We start from the raw sequence: 17,040 nt of genomic DNA, 5'->3' as shown, positions 1-17,040 counted from the left end.
GAACGGAGTTATGCGACCCCCGAACCAAGGAGATAAGAAACTATACAACCTTTAGAAGATATCTAAATGCAGCCCTCTATAGGGAATTTTTTTATTGTTTAATGTTTTATTATGTTTTTATATATGTTGGAAGCTGCCCAGAGTGGCTGGGGCAACCAAGTTAGATGGGCAGCATATAAAGATAATGATGATGATGATGATATTGGAATAGGAAGTCACTGTTTTCACTGGAGAAATGTTGGAGGGTATGCTATCAATGGCCACAAGCAACAATGCCTTCACTGTTGGACTCAACATACCTCAAATACAGCTGCTGGGGATCACAACTGGGGAGAGTGTTGTGCTTTTGGGCTTCCCATAGGCATCAGGTTTTCCCCTGTAAGAACAGGATGCTGGGCTAGCTAGATATTTGGTCTAATCCCAGCAGGGCTCTTATGTAAAGAGACAATGTCACTTTCAGGAGAAAGAAGGAAAAAAGAAAAAAAAAACACCAAACAAAAACAAAGCACTTTACACTTTGAGTTGATGCACGCAGGACCCATAAAACAAAAAGAAAGCTCCTTGAGTTCTTCTCTGATTACTATTATTACAGGTTCAGATGATCCCATTGTTTTTGTTTCGTCCCGCTGGCCAAGATAACCACGTCCCACTGTGCGAGTCTCAGCACATTCTGCTCCCTGCTTAGTTACATTTCGGAGAAATTGCGATGCTGGAAACTCAAGTCACACTGTCAAACCATTTCAAGTGTTGCAGTATAAACAGGACCAGACTAGGTTACAACCAGCTTCTAAAAGAGTTCTGTTTTCTGCTTTCACCTTTCTGAAGTTAGAACATGAGGAATACGGATGTGTGGGTTTGCCTTTAGAAAAATGTTTGTACCCCGTATGGCAAGCAAAATTATTCTTGAAGGAAGCTGGGGGCTCAGGAAGCAAGGTGGGAGGAGAGCGCTCTGTGCTGCACTGCTGGCAATGGCTTTAGCAACCAGCACTACAGTCACTGGGAGGCTTCCTCCTATGTGGCGCCTCTTCAGATGTGTACGAAACTAGCTGATTGATGCTAAGTAGTGCCTGGAATGATAAAGAAGAGCACAATTCCTTGCTCCTGTTTCCCCTGTTTTATCCAAATTAATGTAAATTAATGTTCAACAGAAACAGATGAGATTCTCAATTTGTTTCCCTTTGTGGTTAATTTGTGAAATTGCACAGCTGCACAAAATGCTTGAGATGCAATTACAAAAAAAGAAAATAAAACCAACCAACCATGGCTACTGTACTGCCCCATTCTCAAAGGAATTGATTTTTTAAGATGAAACCTTTGCACTCGACTGGAGGGGGGTTTGCCCTTTGTGCATTCCTTCTGCTTTTAAGGCAAGTGACGCTGTTGCTGAATTTCAACTCAAATGGAATTCCACAGCACTTTTGAGTTTTCGCCTCTCACTGGCACATGACATGGAATTCTGCTGGGAATCCACTAGAAACTGACCCTGGTTCCAATGGATTCCGGCATAAAGGCCTTAGTCTGTGATGATTGGGGGCTGGCTGAGGGCGGTGGCGCAGCGGCCCGTAGAATAATAGAACCAGAGAACCATAGAATTGTAGAGTTGGAAAATACTCCATGTATTCAACAAAATAATATTAATATTAATAATTTAATTATTTATACCCCACTCATCTGGCTGAGATTCCCCAGCTACTCTAAAGCATCCATGACAGACAGACAGACAGCCAACCTCTGATTAGAAATCTCCAAGGATGGAGAGTCTGCCATCTCCTGAGGGCGTCTGTCGAACACCTCTTACCACCAGAAAGTACTTTCTGATGTTTAGTCAGAATCTCTTCTCTTGTCACATTACCCTTGTCTGTCAAGAATGCTTTGATGGTGTTTCCTGCTTGGCAGGGGGTTGGACTGGATGGCCCTTGTGGTCTCTTCCAACTCTATGATTCTATGATTCTATGATTCTATGATACCCACGCAATATCACAGAGCTCAAAAGATACACTATTTTCAGGGCTGTGCTTTCAGAGCACCCCAAAATGTGTGTTTTGTGGCACTATGCAAGATTACAGCTCTGAAAAAGCACGGGGGGCGGGGGCGGGGAGGCAAGATCTCGGCGTGAAATTGTGCAAGGTCATGGCGCCCAAAATGGCCGCCATGCTCTCGCAAGAGAAAATGGAACGTCCCAGTTTTTCTGGGACATTTGAGGGGTATGCCAATGATTAGGCGGAACCACCCTCCTGACACCTGCATCGCATTCACTTACCAGGATGGGGTGGGCGGGGGACGGGGTGGTTGCAAGCTTGGGGCTGCAGGGACATACTGGTGGTGGCACCAGAATGGCTCTTCCAGTGCAATCTCACTGTCGCACTGCACCATCCGGATAAGTTGCAGTGATGCTGGTGTTCAGAGGGCAGATCTGCCCCACCACAACAGCTGGCATTGGTAGGTTGGGCCCAGAAGAAGAGACTGAGCTGGAAAGTGCCTATAGAAACCACTGAGGAAGATATCCAGCCCACGTGGCACCCAGAACTTGGGCTCAGCATTTCTCCTTGTGCTATGCAAGCTGAGGACAGCAGGCATGAGTTCACTTTCAGGGCAGAGTCAACCTAAGGTTAGCCGCAGTGGAGGAAAGGGATTCATTACGGAATGCATTCAGCATGGATGCCTTCCACCCTGTTAAACACCCACATTTTGCAAGAGTCAGCTGATGATTATTATGATTATTATTTCAAGCACGGAGCGAGTTCTTCCCGCTTTAAATCACTGGCTTTCTCTCCCACTTTATTGCTCTCCGTTCCTAGTCCCAAATGACAACCTCCTCAAAAAGATGGAATAATAAGAAATAGGTCACTGTTCTACTGAAATCACGTCTGCGAAAAAAGACAAAGCTGTGAATTGCTGACAGATTAGCAAGGCAAGAGGTCATGCTGGAGCCAGAATGTACGGTTCTAAACAGAAATATTTAAAGGCACTTTGAGCAATTTAAAAAAAAAGAAGACTAGCAAACTGCCCTGGCCCTGAAAGGAATGCAGTTTGCAAGTGGAGAATAATTTTAGGAGAGTGCGGAATCGGGCACAGAGCATCAGTGCCTGAATCTTGCATGTTGCAGCCCAGTCAGGGTGGCATGAGTCATTCTCTTCCTCTGCCCCAAGGCAACCTATTTGCCTTGGTCACTTATTAAAGGGGGCAATTTCTTTCTAGATGACAACATGGAAATTTTCTGACATTGCTTCGGAGACAACTCCCTTAGCCACGGCTACGCAGACTAGCTTTACAAGAGGGACAGTACAGAAAGACAAGAGGTTTTAGTAAAGATGGCTAATGGTCAGAGGTAATGGGGGTTCTAGTTCTAAGACACCTGGAGGGTCATAAATGCTCCATCCTTGAGATAATTGGAGGTGTAAGTTTCTTCAGAGTGCTGGAATTTGTGGCTCTGTGTGTAGCTCATTATTCTTTGGGGAAGACCATGACTGTTCACATGGCATAATGTGCCTTATAATGTGGACAGAATATGCTCAGAGGCACTGTGTTCTTGATGTCTGACAGGGGAACACTCTTCCTTGGCTTCCTGCCCCTTTCTAGGTCTGGAGCCTTTCTTCTGCACCCAAACCCCTCCGCATCTATTCATGGGATGGAATGTGTCATGAAGTGGACTTTGACCAGCCATTAAGGTCCGCAATGGCTTTGGGACACTAGTACACACGCTCTCTCACACTGGCCTGCCTCACAGGGTTGATGTGAAGACAGAATGCGGTAACTCGGGTGTCTGTCAAATTTTTAAACATAGTCTTCACCACCTCAACTTTCTGTGAACTTTCCAAGCACAGTTCATGGCGGCTGCCAGAGCACGGCAGATTTCCTTGATCTTACAGACATCTCTCCTTGCTTCTCGTTTCCTTTCGTTCCTGTCAGCCTGCACTTTGCTGCAGTTCAAAAGCGGCATTAATGAGCAGCAGCAGCAGCACAGTGTTGCAAAGGAACCCTGCAAGTTCTGCTGATTTGAGGCTGGACTGTCTGTAATGAACAGCAGACACACCCCTCTTCTCTGTGCTCACAGGCAGGGTGAAGTCCAGGGCAGTGGTGTGTGTGTGTGTGTGTGTGTGTGTGTGTGCAGGAGCAGAACCTCCATTTGCCAAGAGCTAGCTGCCCATCCGCCCTCTAGAATTGGCAAGCCAGATAAGATCCCCATAAAAGTGACAGGTCAAAGTAGCTAATTCATCAGACTCTCCAGGAGATTAGCAAGAGTGGCTTATAGCATCGCCGCCGCCAGCATTTGTGGGCATCCATCATGCAGATGAGTCTAAACCGGCAGTGGGGGAACTTTTCCAGCCCAAGGGCCACATTCCCTTCTGAACGACCTTTCAAGGGCCGCATGCCAGTGGCGAATGGGGCCAGAGACAAAAGCAGGCAGAGAAAGTCCTCGGAAGTGGATTCAGGGCAGTGCGAGCGGTACGGTTGCAGGAGTGCACAGCCGAGAAAGGTGCCTTCCCAATGCCCGGTAGGGGGCATCAAATGGCCTCATAACAGGCCCACCCCTGGAGTCCTGCACATTTCCCCTTTGCACAGTAGGTTTGTTTCTTCACATGCCAACACACGACTCTCTGTACCCTCTTTATCTCTAATATGGGAATGGAAGGACACACCCCCAGCCCAGCAGCAGCGCTTGGGAGTGCAAAGTGGGGGCCAGTGAGGGGTACTGCCTGGGCAGAAATCCAAGGGCCAGGGAAAGGGGCCTGGAGGGCCACATTCAATCCCATGCCTGAGGTTCTTCACTCCAGGTCTAAACAGTCAATGGAAGTTCTCGCAGAGAATATCATGCAATGCCTTTAGGAGCATGGTCACTTAACGTTGAATGCTTCCTGTGCTCCCTTGGGACCTCATACCAGGGTCAGTATCAACATGTGGCTTCCTTGGGCAGTTGCCCCAGCACATTGCAAGTCTCCACACCCCACCCCACCAATGGGTTTCTATTATTATTATTATTATTATTATTATTATTATTATTATTATTATTAAGCAAGGCACTCGAAGCAGTAACTAACAGCTGGACTTCCCTGCCATTTTGACTTGCTCCCATTCCCGCCAATGCAGCCGTGCTCTCGATTTCAGAAGACTACGTCGTGTTGAAGTCCATCACGAGTCGATTTCCTTTTTCATCTTGCTCCTTCTTTTCTGAGAGGGCATGTGCTCACCTCCATATTTAGAAAGAGGGTGTCTAAATGGTCTTATGTGACAAAAGCAGCTTTCTGTGCCCGTTAAGGATCTTCAAACCCCGTAATTATATTTACATCATTAGAGTTCAAGTAACAACCTCCTTTGTTGTTGTTGTTCAGTCGTTCAGTCGTGTCCGACTCTTCGTGACCCCATGGACCAGAGCACGCCAGGCACGCCTATCCTTCACTGCCTCTCGCAGTTTGGCCAAACTCATGTTAGTAGCTTCAAGAACACTGTCCAACCATCTCATCCTCTGTCGTCCCCTTCTCCTTGTGCCCTCCATCTTTCCCAACATCAGGGTCTTTTCTAGGGAGTCTTCTCTTCTCATGAGGTGGCCAAAGTACTGGAGCCTCAACTTCAGGATCTGTCCTTCTAGTGAGTACTCAGGGCTGATTTCTTTGAGAATGGATAGGTTTGATCTTCTTGCAGTCCACGGGACTCTCAAGAGTCTCCTCCAGCACCATAACAACCTCCTTACCCATCTCTTTATCCCTTGCAGTTTATTGTGAGCTTTCAGAATGCACCATTCCATGAACAATGGCACTTCTCCCCAAACAGAATCACCTTCCTACCTCAATTGTCTGGTCCACGGCGGCTACCCATACAGTGCCCTATCAGGCCGTGGACTGCTTAAGCCAATGACCTGCCTGCGCATGTGGAGGAATGCAAAAGAGAGCGCATCGGATTTCAAGTCTTTATTATTTCACATTTCTAGAGACCAGGAGGGAAGGGTCCAGACTCTCGTTTTCACCAAGCAGTTAGCTAAAAATAGTTGACAACCCTTCTGATTGACTGGATGTTTGCACAGGCAGCTTGCCACTCATTGCAGCTGCTGTAGTCACCTCTCTCGACCACATACATCTGGCCACGATAGTTAGGTTCCTCATACAGCACCCATCTGAAACAGAAACAAAATGTTTTCTAGTCAAAACACTCCAAGCCACATTCAGAGATGGTTATGGCGCCATATTGGTTTCCTCCAAACAGCTGGCATTTGATGTTAAAAGTTGATCACAGCTAAAATTCTGGTGGCTCCGAGGTGGACTTGCTCCTTTTCTGAAGGATTGGTTAACCAAAGGTTTAGAAAGCAGCAGTGATGAACCCAACATAGGTATGTCTGGGAGATGGCAGACAAAAAGCAGAAAGTTTTTTAAAACAACTGATCACCATTTATTCAACTTATACAGTTTAACAAATGCATTATCTTCCTTGATGTGAATTATTACGTACATCTCCCATTTGTTTAATGTTTATCTTGCACATATGTTTGTATTTAATGTGTTTATTTTATATCTCTGTTGATTATATAATTGTGCTTGGGTGTTTTGTAGATACTGAATTTGTAATGTATTTTGTTATATGTTCATTGACCTAGACATCTATCAAATTTACTCACTCAGCCAACCCCCAAAGTTCTTAATATTGAGAACGTTAATATGAAAAGGCTGCAGAAAATATGCTTTAAGATATCCTCTTTTTCATAAATACATCTAATAAGTGACACAGGACTTAGAGGCCAATCCACATAATTTCTGGCCAGAAGTTCTATATGAGCACTGGGGTACATGCCCCACCACATATGCACTATTCTAGTTGTGCAGAAGAACCCATCGATCAAGGCAGGTGGTTGTCTCAGCACCAAGGATAGCGCCTAATGAGCAACCTGTTCTAACAAATGCTGGAAGCGAAGCTAACCCTTTTGAGCCTCTGCCTGCTGCCCATCTCTCCTAGGCCAACCCTCTGACCTGCAGACAGGCACTTCTGTGCTCCCTGCCCTGCCCACCTGGTGCACCTCCTGTGCCACTGGACTTTCAGAGTACTGTGGGAGGCACTTGGTTCCTCAGGTCCAAAGGAAGGCACCCGCGAGGGTTTGCTTCTGGTTTTATAGACCCTGGGTGCTGTGGAATCTGGCAATGTGGACTCCTGCCTGCCAGCCTCAGGTTCAGTGGTTCCTTGACTCCCTGCTGAATTCTGGGGTCATGACTAGGGTTGCCACCCATCCTATATAATATGGGACCGTCCTGTACTTCCATGTAATATAAATGTGAATAAATCCTATTTCTTAAAGCCACGACAGTCTCCACTGTGTTTTGATTCTCAAAGGAACACAGATCCTGGGTGAGCACCTGGAACCCCCTGGAATCTTGACACTGCTTGGCAGATATGGTGCCCAACTTTTGTAACAATACAGTTGTACCTTGGTTGTCGAACGCCCTGGAACTCGGACGTTTTGGCTCCCGAATGCCGCAAACCCAGAATTGAGTGTTCCGGTTTGCAAACATTCTTTTGCAACCCAAACGTCTGACAGTGCTTCCGTGGCTTCGGATTGTCCGCAAGAGCTTCCTGCTGCCAATTAGAAGCCGCGATTTGGTTATCAAATGTTTTGGAAGTCGAACGGACTTCTGGAACGGATTCCGTTCGACTTCCAAAGTACGACTGTATATCCGTCAACTGAGGATAACACTTCATGCATCTGATGTGGTGGACTTTATTTCATGAAAGCTGCTGCTGTAATAAATCTGTTACTTCTTCAAGGTGCCACAGGACTTTCACCTGCATGGCTGTTAGGGATTTAGGAAGCTGCCTCCATCTAATCCAGGGGTCGGCAAGGCTTACTGGGCATGGGCCGGATCACTCCTGCGGAGATCCTCTGTGTGCCTGTGCAGAAGCGACTTCTGACTTCTGGGCATGCACAGAAGCGATTTCTGGAGCCGCGGAAGAGAGTCCCTGCACCGGTTTAGCGCAGCGTGCGGGGACTCGCCAAGTGGGCGGCTCAGTTCGGGAACAGCTTGTGGGCTTGTTAAATGGTTTCCGTGGTCCACTTCCAGCCCATGGGCCTTAGGTTGCTGACCCCTGATCTAATTCACTATTGCTTCTCTTGTCTATCGGCTCTCCAGGGTTTCGAGCAGAGGGTCCTTTAAAATAAAACAATTAACAACAGCCTTGCAGTTGCCAAGCCTTGAAGAAAAGGCTCCTCCCTGGCCACAGAGCACATCTGGCAAGCACTTTGGGCATTTCAGCCAGAGAGCCCAGAACAGTTGTTGCCATCTGCTTCCCCACCTAGCCACAGGAACTACCACCATCCCAATCCAGACTGTGGCCTGTAGCATCTGTCAGAGCACCAGGTTGGGGAAGGCTGCTTTTGAAGTTCTGCTTTTTGCCCTCTTAAGAGATGTTCACTTGGCACGGAAGCACGAAGCAGCATGAACCAGAACTCCAGCTGTGCCTCACACAAGCCAAGCACTCTGTGGCTCGGACAGAGGGCTCCAGCTCTCTCCCAGGCACGCATATCCAAGTCATGCCTTCCGATTGTGTTTGTTTGTCCAAAGGAAGCGCATGGTACCATGAGGTCAGAGAGATAGTGGGGGAGGAGAGAGAGAGAGAGAGAGAACGAGCCAATGACATCATAACACAACAACTCCATCACTTGTGAAAGGGCGAGACACAAACGATGATTTTTGTTTTTTTCCACCCCCTCAAGAGAACATTTGTTCCTGGTCAGAGCGAAGATGGAAATGCAACCCTGCGTGATTGCCGGTTTTCAGGGGAAATGTTTTTGGGACAGAGGGAGGGACAGCAAGACTGTTGGCCTCTCCAGTTTGGCACTTCTAGAGCAAAGGATCAGAAAGCAAGAATGCGAGAAGGAACTATAGTGGGAAAGCTATAATTGGTGTTAATCTTTTCCAGAATAAAGAGGCTTGTTAAGCTGATCCTCTCGTGCCACGTGCAGATTTTTATTTTTTTATTTTTGCCTCAGATGAACATTTATGACGGAACTGCTGGATTGGATATTGCTAACCTGCAATTATTTATTATTAATTGTGATGCAGCAGCTAAAAAAGCCAATGCAATTCTGGGCTGCATCAATAGGAGTATAGCATCTAGATCAAGGGAAGTAATAGTACCACTGTATTCCGCTCTTGTCAGACCTCACCTGGAATACTGTGTCCAGTTCTGGGCACCAAAGTTCAAGAAGGATACTGACAAGCTGGAACGTGTCCAGAGGAGGGCAACCAAAATGGTCAAAGGCCTGGAAACGATGCCTTATGAGGAACGGCTTAGGGAGCTGGGTATGTTTAGCCTGGAGAAGAGAAGGTTAAGGGGTGATATGATAGCCATGTTCAAATATATCAAAGGATGTCATATAGAGGAGGGTGAAAGGTTGTTTTCTGCTGCTCCAGAGAAGCGGACACGGGGCAATGGATTCAAACTACAAGAAAGAAGATTCCACCTAAACATTAGGAAGAACTTCCTGACAGTAAGAGCTGTCCGACAGTGGAATTTGCTGCCAAGGAGTGTGGTGGAGTCTCCTTCTTTGGAGGTTTTTAAGCGGAGGCTTGACAGCCATCTGTCAGGAATGCTTTGGTGGTGTTTCCTGCTTGGCAGGGGGTTGGACTGGATGGCCCTTGTGGTCTCTTCCAACTCTATGATTCTATGATTCTATGATTCCTACTACAGTAAGGACTACACACAGAGACCCAAGCCCAGGATTGGTGGAATGTCAGGGGAGTAGAGAGCTGAGTTTTGGTCTCTTTTAAAAGGGATACCCTGGAGATATGCAAATCAAAATCAGTAACTGTACATGGTTTTTTTGAAGAAAGCAAATGGAAGCTGCCTTATAGTGACACAGACAATTGGTCTATCTGGCTCTGTGTTGTTTATGCTGATTTTGAACTGATCAGTAGTGCTTGCAACCCCTATTTTTCGACCAGCCACATCTTTTCCTGCCCCACATCTGACATCAGGTGTAGAGGAAGTGGATATTAAGTCCTAGACCCAACCCTGGAACATACAAGAGAGATGAGAAACCCACTTAGGAGTAGGTTTAACCTGTGCGGTGGGAGACTGAAGAAGGGTAGGGACTGGTAAAAGCTACAGAAAGCAGCAGGTGCCCATGTCTGCGGGTGGCTATTCTGGAATGGAACTGCAGAGTCAGAGCAGTCATCATCTATATCAGGGTAGTGAGCCCCCTGTCTCCCTCCAGATGTGGATGGACCAGCTTCCATCATTGCTGACCTTTAGCCATGCTGGCTGTCAGGGTCTGATGGGAGATGGAGTCCAGCAGCAGCACCACCACCACCAACACCGGGCAATGCATTTCTTGGAGGATGGATCTGCTGCCCCTGTGGATTCTGCCAGCTGAGGCAGTTGCCTCATCTTGCCACAAGGGTGGGCCAGCCCCTGACTCCAACAGATCAACAGATCTTGCTTCCCCTGTCAGTTTCCAAGAGGAGACCCAAAGTCCAGCACAAAGCAAGACATCTCTCTCTCTCTCTCTCTCTCTCTCTCTCTCTCTCTCTCTCTCTCTCACACACACACACACACACACACACACACACACTTTCAGCTCATATACACAACTCTGGCTTTGTTCTCTCATCTATCAGGCAGGTGAGGTGAGTAGTGAAAGGCCTGCCCATTTGTTTCTATGGCAACAGAGTTCACCCTTTCGAGATGCAGACGATGGGTAGTCAAAGGAACTGGCATTGACAAACTTTGACAAAGGAACTGGTTTGGCAAGTTTCCTCTTATGTATTCTATCCTCTTAGACGCAGAGTTGCAGGTTCAGAAGGGATCCAGTTTCATCCACTGATCAAACTAGCAACTACATTAATAGCAATTTGAATTATCCAAGTGCTAGTGGTTACGTAGTGAAAATGGCACTGTACATGCACACACACAGACACAGAGAGATGAGGTTAACATCATGCTCAGGGGAACCCCGAGAGGCAAATGGTTCACCCCAAAAAGAAAACAGCAAGATGGGGGCTGAGTATGCTCAGTGTGCAGGGAATAGGAAAATGGCGGCAGCTGGAAGACGAATGGAATGGAGTACTCTGAAGAGGGCTAAAAGGAAGACCCCATGCTGCAACCCTTTATTGCAGGTTACCCTTGTATTATTTTTACATCTGTTAGCTACTTACGCTCCATCCCCGTAGACTTTGATGGCGTTGATCCAGTTTTTGGCCCAGCCTTGCCTATGGAGGCAAGAGCAATCTTCGGTGAACTCCTGGCTGCGACCACTAAAATGCCTACCCTCGAATACTTCGATCCGGTAATGCTCGCCATGCTGTTGACAAAGGCAGGCCAATATTAGCTTCATGAAACAGCAGCGGCAAAAACCCAGAGACACCTCGCTTTTCCAAATTCACACTAAAGAGCTTGGTGTTGCGAAATATGAGTAAAGATGCACTTAGAAAAAATATCATTTGCACCCTTCTCTTCTTCTAAGGAGCTCCAGGCAAAACAGAGATATTTTTTTTTTTCAATTTGACCCACAGGTGAAAGACAGAAATGTGCCCCAGCATCAGCACTTGCCGGCCAACAACTGTTTCATCACTTTAATACTTATTTTGTCTACTGATTTAAAAATTGGTATTCCACTTTTCGAAATCATAGCAAGATCTCAAGAAGGTGGTTAGCAGCAGACATAAAAATATGTATCAATAAAAATGTATTAAAATGTTTATTTAAACAAGCAACACGTTGTCCCCCTCCCACATATTATATACAAAATATGCCAGTGATTTGTGTCCTAAATACAGGAGAAGTAGTGCAGTGTAGTGGTTAGAGTGTCAGGTTGGGATAGGACAATGTTTACAATTTATTACGCACCCTTTACCTTCAGGTCCTAGGGTGGGCTATGGCAATTAAACACAACATTAATATTTAAAAAAAGAGTTTAAAGCAACATTAAAATTCAGAAATAAGGCGGGTTCTAAAATACGCATCTCCGGTGTCAAAAGCCAGGATAAAGAAATGTGTCTTCAGCTAGGGAGACTCAGGTTCAAATCGGTTCTGAACCATGAACCTCACTAGGGAATTCTCTCCCTCAGAGTAGCCTACTTTGCAGGATTGTTGTGAGAATCAAATGGAGGTAGGAGAGAAGGACCCGCCACTTTACAATATGAGCAACATGCCTGTAAATATGTGGTCGTGCCAAGTTCTCCAAGCAGTTAGTACTTTTCTTATTATTGTTTTCAGTGAGTAATTTAATGCCAGACTATGAAAGTGTTCAAAACTTCAGCTGGGATGGGGGAAGGGGTTGTTCTTGTGACCGCCCTAAAGATTCACGGCATAAACACACACACACACACACACACACAGAGAGAGAGAGAGAGAGAGAGAGAGAGAGAGAGAGTTTCAGACCATCCTTAAGTGCCCTTTAGCATAAAACCTGCACCGGAAGAAATACAAACCACGAAACGACAACGCACAAGGTCAAGAAAACAAGGCCACAAGAATGCCACTTTTCACATTTGCAAGAGAACCAGACATCCATACATGGGAAATGAATTAAGAACCCCACGAGGAACGGAACTATGAGGAGGAAATTCCAAAACACACATCTATTTGAGACTGTTTCCCTTAAAACGAACAAACAAAATAATAATCACATTTTCCTTGTTCCTAGTCAAGTCTGTGGTTGGATAGTTGTGACTTTATTAAGCAAGGAAATGAAAGAAAGAAAAACACACACACACACACACACCGCCCGCTTCGGTCTCCAGTATCCTCTCTATGCAATTATTAGAAGGTGAATTGAGGTAAATTGCTTTGGGAATCTCCCTCTCCTCCCGCCGGTAGGTTTGGTAGGTATTTGTGAGGGAGTCTGCAGACAGGTATAATGTTCTTTTTAGAAAAAAAGAAAAAGAACCAGCAGACAGAGGACATATAATATATTTAAAAATGGAATCATGTATGAGAAGACTTGGCTGAAGTAGAGGAAAGCTTGTGGCATTCTTTTGGCTGTGGAATCTCAGATATGCCTGAAACATCTGATGGCAGTAAAAAAAAAAAAAAAGAGGTTCTCCGGTTCCCCATCTTGTACATACAGATGCACAAATACACACACACACACACACACACACACACACACACACACACACCTTCCACTGCAATACGAATTTAGGCTGGAGACAGGAAATAGTAGTTAAAAATTGTTGAAGGTACTTTGAGGGAGGGCTCCATTCCTGTGGTGTGTATGTGTCTTATTGTATTAAAAGTATGTTTTCTGCTCTTCAGCTAGTAAGTTTGCAGAATACCTTGCAAAAAATAGGTAGCAGGAGGGCAAACTCATTAACAGCACAATCCAGTACATGTATAAAAGAAGTAACTCCCATTGAGTTCTATGGGTTGTTTCCAATTAGAGTAGAGACACTTAATAGACATGATAGTCCTGCCCATTAAGTACAATGGGTCTACTCTTGAGTACGCATCACCACCCACAGCTATTGCCAAGAGATTGAAGTAGGACATATCTAGTGGATCTTAATGATTGGGTGGGGTATCCTTCAGATACTTGGTTCCCAGTTCATTCAGGGCTTTATGCACCAATATTAGTAAGTTTATTTGAGCCTGGTAATGCACAAGCAACTGGTTTGGGGACTAGCGAACCAACTGGAGTTTGAAGACAACAGAGGCTTAGACAATAGAAAATAGTTGCCTTGCCACTACTCCTCAGGTGACAGCTTAGAATTGGTGAGCAGCCCCAAGCAATGAACTTGGTCCTTCAACCACCAGCCCACAGAACCACCGTCTTGTTGGGCTTCAGCTTCAATTTATTGGACCTCAACCACCTCAATACTCATTCCAAACACTGGTCAAGTACTTAAACAGCCTCTCCTGATTCAGGTGAGATAGATCACTCTGTGATCTTCAGATGTAGGGCGGCATCATCATCCTCACCACCACTGAAGAGTGGGGTATCACCAACATGTTGACTGTGCCTTGCTCTAAATCCCTGGATGACTTGCACCAATGACTTCATAAAGATGTTAAAACAGCAACTGGGAACACAATGGAACCCCGGAGGACCTCACAGTCCAGAAGCCAGAAGCAGAGGACTCAGGTTCATACAGGTAGGAACAGAACCACTGGGAGACAGTGGCACCAACCCCTAACCCAGAAGGATGCCTAGGTCCAGGAGATACGTCCTTGTTCTTTGTCTTGCTTGATCACATGACGATGGCACAAAGACCTGGGCAATGGAGGCAGAGTTTAATCCCCTGGGACAGACAGGCCTGCCCAGGCATGTAGAATGTGTGTTTTAAACTGTTTTTAGTTTATTGCTAATTTTATTTAAAATGCTTTAAATAGTAGTTGTTGCTGTTTACTATTTTTACTGGTAATTTTATTGTTTTATACTTTGTAAACTACTTTGAGGTTTTTCTTCTATCAAGCGGTGCATAATTTTGAAGACATTCCAAACATCCTCCCAAAGGGCAAGAGTGAGACACCTGGAAATAGAGACTCCTTGTGATAAACAGGACCTGTTCAGTCACTCATCATCAACACAAAAAAAGGAGCACTAACCATCCCAACTGGCTTGCAGGATCCCATTCGGTCATTGTGCCCGTTCCAGCGGTGGAAGCCGGGGTATTCGCCATGCTCCAGGATGTACTGCTGGCCTCGGAAGTCTGCGAGGCCGAAACAGATCCAGGCTCCGCTCTGCACACAGATGGAATTGACTCTGTTCATGAAGCCCCGCTCCTGGAAGTTGTTGCAGGGCCCGCTAACCTCCAGCTTCCGGCCTGTGAAGCATTTGCCTTCATAGAAAGTGATCTGGAGGAAAGAGGACGTTCCAAGCATTGAGCTCCGGCCATTGCACGGCCCCACGACCCACTGGTATTCCAAGCAGATGGAATCCGCTGCCAGACGGATTTAATTTTGCATTCAACGAGAGAGTTCATTGAAAGCTGGAAGTATTTTTTAAATGAGACATTACAGCTTACAACACTGTGTGTGGCTAACAATGCAACCTCTCGGGGTTTCCTTTTTTTATATAAACATCATTTTAAAAAAATTGTGTATTTAGATTAATTAAGACACAATGCATTGTATTTCCCAATCCTCTTTATCCTCTCGCTTTCATATGCTCTTCCTTCTCTGGAGTTTCCAGATTCCTTGCGTTTTAAGGAACGCCCCTTCATCTCAGACCACCCCAGCTGTGTGACCCTATCCTGCAAGACAACACAGCCCCACAATGTTTTGGAAAGCGTAGCTCCATTAAGCCATCCTGTCTCCTGTTGGCATCCAAAACTTTATTTTTCCAGCTCATCTCCCCCCCCCCTTTTTAAAAAGCCTGATCTCATACATAAACAAAGTTACAAAAAGGAACATGTTACTTACTTTTCCTGAATACTGAGACATGTTTCATTGGCAACTGCTAATGCAGAGGCAGACTCACAAATGCGATTTTCAGAGCCACGGGAAGCTCTACTATATATCAGCAGCAGGGAGACCAGGTTGGGTTTGTAAGGCCTGCCAAACAATGCACACTGGGGATGGTTCATGCTTAGCTGGCAAGAATGGCATACCCCTCTCTCTGCTGATACGGGAGTTTTAATTTAATCCAGAGAATTTAACAAAAGAATCACTCTTTGGGGGATTTGAGCAATGAGCATCGAACATTTACAGTTCCTTTTGGAGAGAAGCTTTATTTATTAGACTAGGTAACAAGCCGATTTTCATCTGCTTTTCCTTTTAACACAGCATACGTAAGCCTCTCCTCCTGGAGCTCATAAAGTGAGTCCTCAGAAGATGCCTTAGAAATTAAGAATGTGTCCTATACCTTATTGGTCTGTCTAGTGCGGCATTATCTGTTTTAACTGGAAGTTATCTAAAGCTTCAAGTCTCTTTTTCCTCTGCCTTCCCCACCCCCTTTTCCTTGTCTCTCTCTCTTTTTTAAAAGATTGTAAGCAGGGACTGCCTTTACTTGTGTATGAGCCACTTTGGGAGCCTTTTTAGCTGGATTCTCAGATACAAACGTACTAAATACAAAACAAAATAAAATAAAAAAATCCTTCCAGTAGCACCTTAGAGACCAACTAAGTTTGTTCTTGGTATGAGCTTTCGTGTGCATGCACACTTCTTCAGATACTAAATACAAGTAAAGGAACCCAAGATCCTGGAGATGAAACATATTGTATGTAAAGTGTAGGAACATAGGAAGCTGCCTTATTATTATTTGCATCCTGCCCCTCCATCCAAAGGTCACAGGGCAGTCCACAACATAAAAACACAAGATAAAAAGACGTAATACAGAAATAACACAAAACACAGGCCTGAAGGATGTTTAGAATTACATCTGAAGCAGACTGCAGCAACAGCCAACATACAAACACGGACTTGCCCTTCTTTAGGGGAAATGGGACCTTCTTCTCTCAACTAGAGGCTTCCAACAAGTGTTTCCAAGAAACAAATTCCTCGGTGGCTCTGCATAGGCTAGATGTGTTGTACTCACATTTTCCTCACAGAAAACAAGCCCCTATGGTGCATTAAAGCACAGAATGGATATGTTCAGAGAAGCACCTCCTTGCTACCATATCATGCTGTCCTGCTTCATCAGAAGACCTCATTAAACAATGCTGGAACCAATTTTATGTTAAGCCAAGCCCTGAAAATACATTTCTATTGCCAAGCTTCAAAATAATTTCCACATTGCATTATGTACACCCCCCCCCAATTCTATATTGCTTATAAACGCCCTGCAGTACTACAGTTAATTTCTATATAAACCAGCAGATATGGAATGAGATCAAACTGGCTCAGCGAGTGCTATTTTTGTACCAGCACGCAATTTATTAGCAGGAACATTTTATACATTCAAAGCACTCTAGAGACAAAACTAATTAAATCATATTACCCCTGGGGAAGGAGCTAATGATAATCATTCCTTTTTTACAGTTGGGGAAATTGGGCCAATGGGAGGTCCCAAGCCTCAAGAGGGAATTAATGGCAATGGCAGACTTGAAACCTAGCCCTCCAATGCTTGTACTAGACCCCAGGTGCCAGACTGCTTTCATTGCTTGGATCTTGGCAAAGCTT

General features: G+C 45.3%; 1 protein-coding gene across 2 annotated transcripts; it reads right to left on the bottom strand.

Moving 5' to 3' along the window:
* Positions 1-5,893: 5,893 nt before the first annotated feature.
* On the bottom strand, positions 5,894-15,749 carry CRYGN (crystallin gamma N). Of its 2 annotated transcripts, XM_033166122.1 has the most exons (4): positions 15,343-15,749; positions 14,527-14,775; positions 11,136-11,281; positions 5,894-6,109 (listed from the first exon to the last, which is right to left on the bottom strand). In XM_033166122.1, exons 1-4 carry the CDS (start codon positions 15,361-15,363, stop codon positions 5,974-5,976), a joined length of 552 nt encoding a protein of 183 aa, XP_033022013.1. In that variant the 5' UTR covers positions 15,364-15,749; the 3' UTR covers positions 5,894-5,973. The 2 variants fall into 2 exon arrangements, with proteins under 2 accessions (XP_033022013.1, XP_033022012.1); XM_033166121.1 differs by lacking the exon at positions 15,343-15,749 and having other exon boundaries at positions 14,527-14,978.
* Positions 15,750-17,040: the final 1,291 nt, after the last annotated feature.

The sequence above is a fragment of the Lacerta agilis genome, chromosome 12 (genome assembly GCF_009819535.1).
Source record: "Lacerta agilis isolate rLacAgi1 chromosome 12, rLacAgi1.pri, whole genome shotgun sequence".
NCBI lineage: Eukaryota > Metazoa > Chordata > Lepidosauria > Squamata > Lacertidae > Lacerta > Lacerta agilis.
This window is presented reverse-complemented; position numbering and strand designations above follow the sequence as displayed.

Coding starts and splice junctions, on each gene's coding strand:
- CRYGN (XM_033166121.1), bottom strand. CDS start 14,802: ATGCTTGGAACGTCCTCTTTCCTCCAGATCACTTTCTATGAAGGCAAA. Junction 11,282..14,526: donor CCTGCAAGCCAGTTGGGATG/GTTAGTGCTCCT, acceptor CTTTGTCAACAG/CATGGCGAGCATTACCGGAT. Junction 6,110..11,135: donor AAAGTCTACGGGGATGGAGC/GTAAGTAGCTAA, acceptor TTTCTGTTTCAG/ATGGGTGCTGTATGAGGAAC.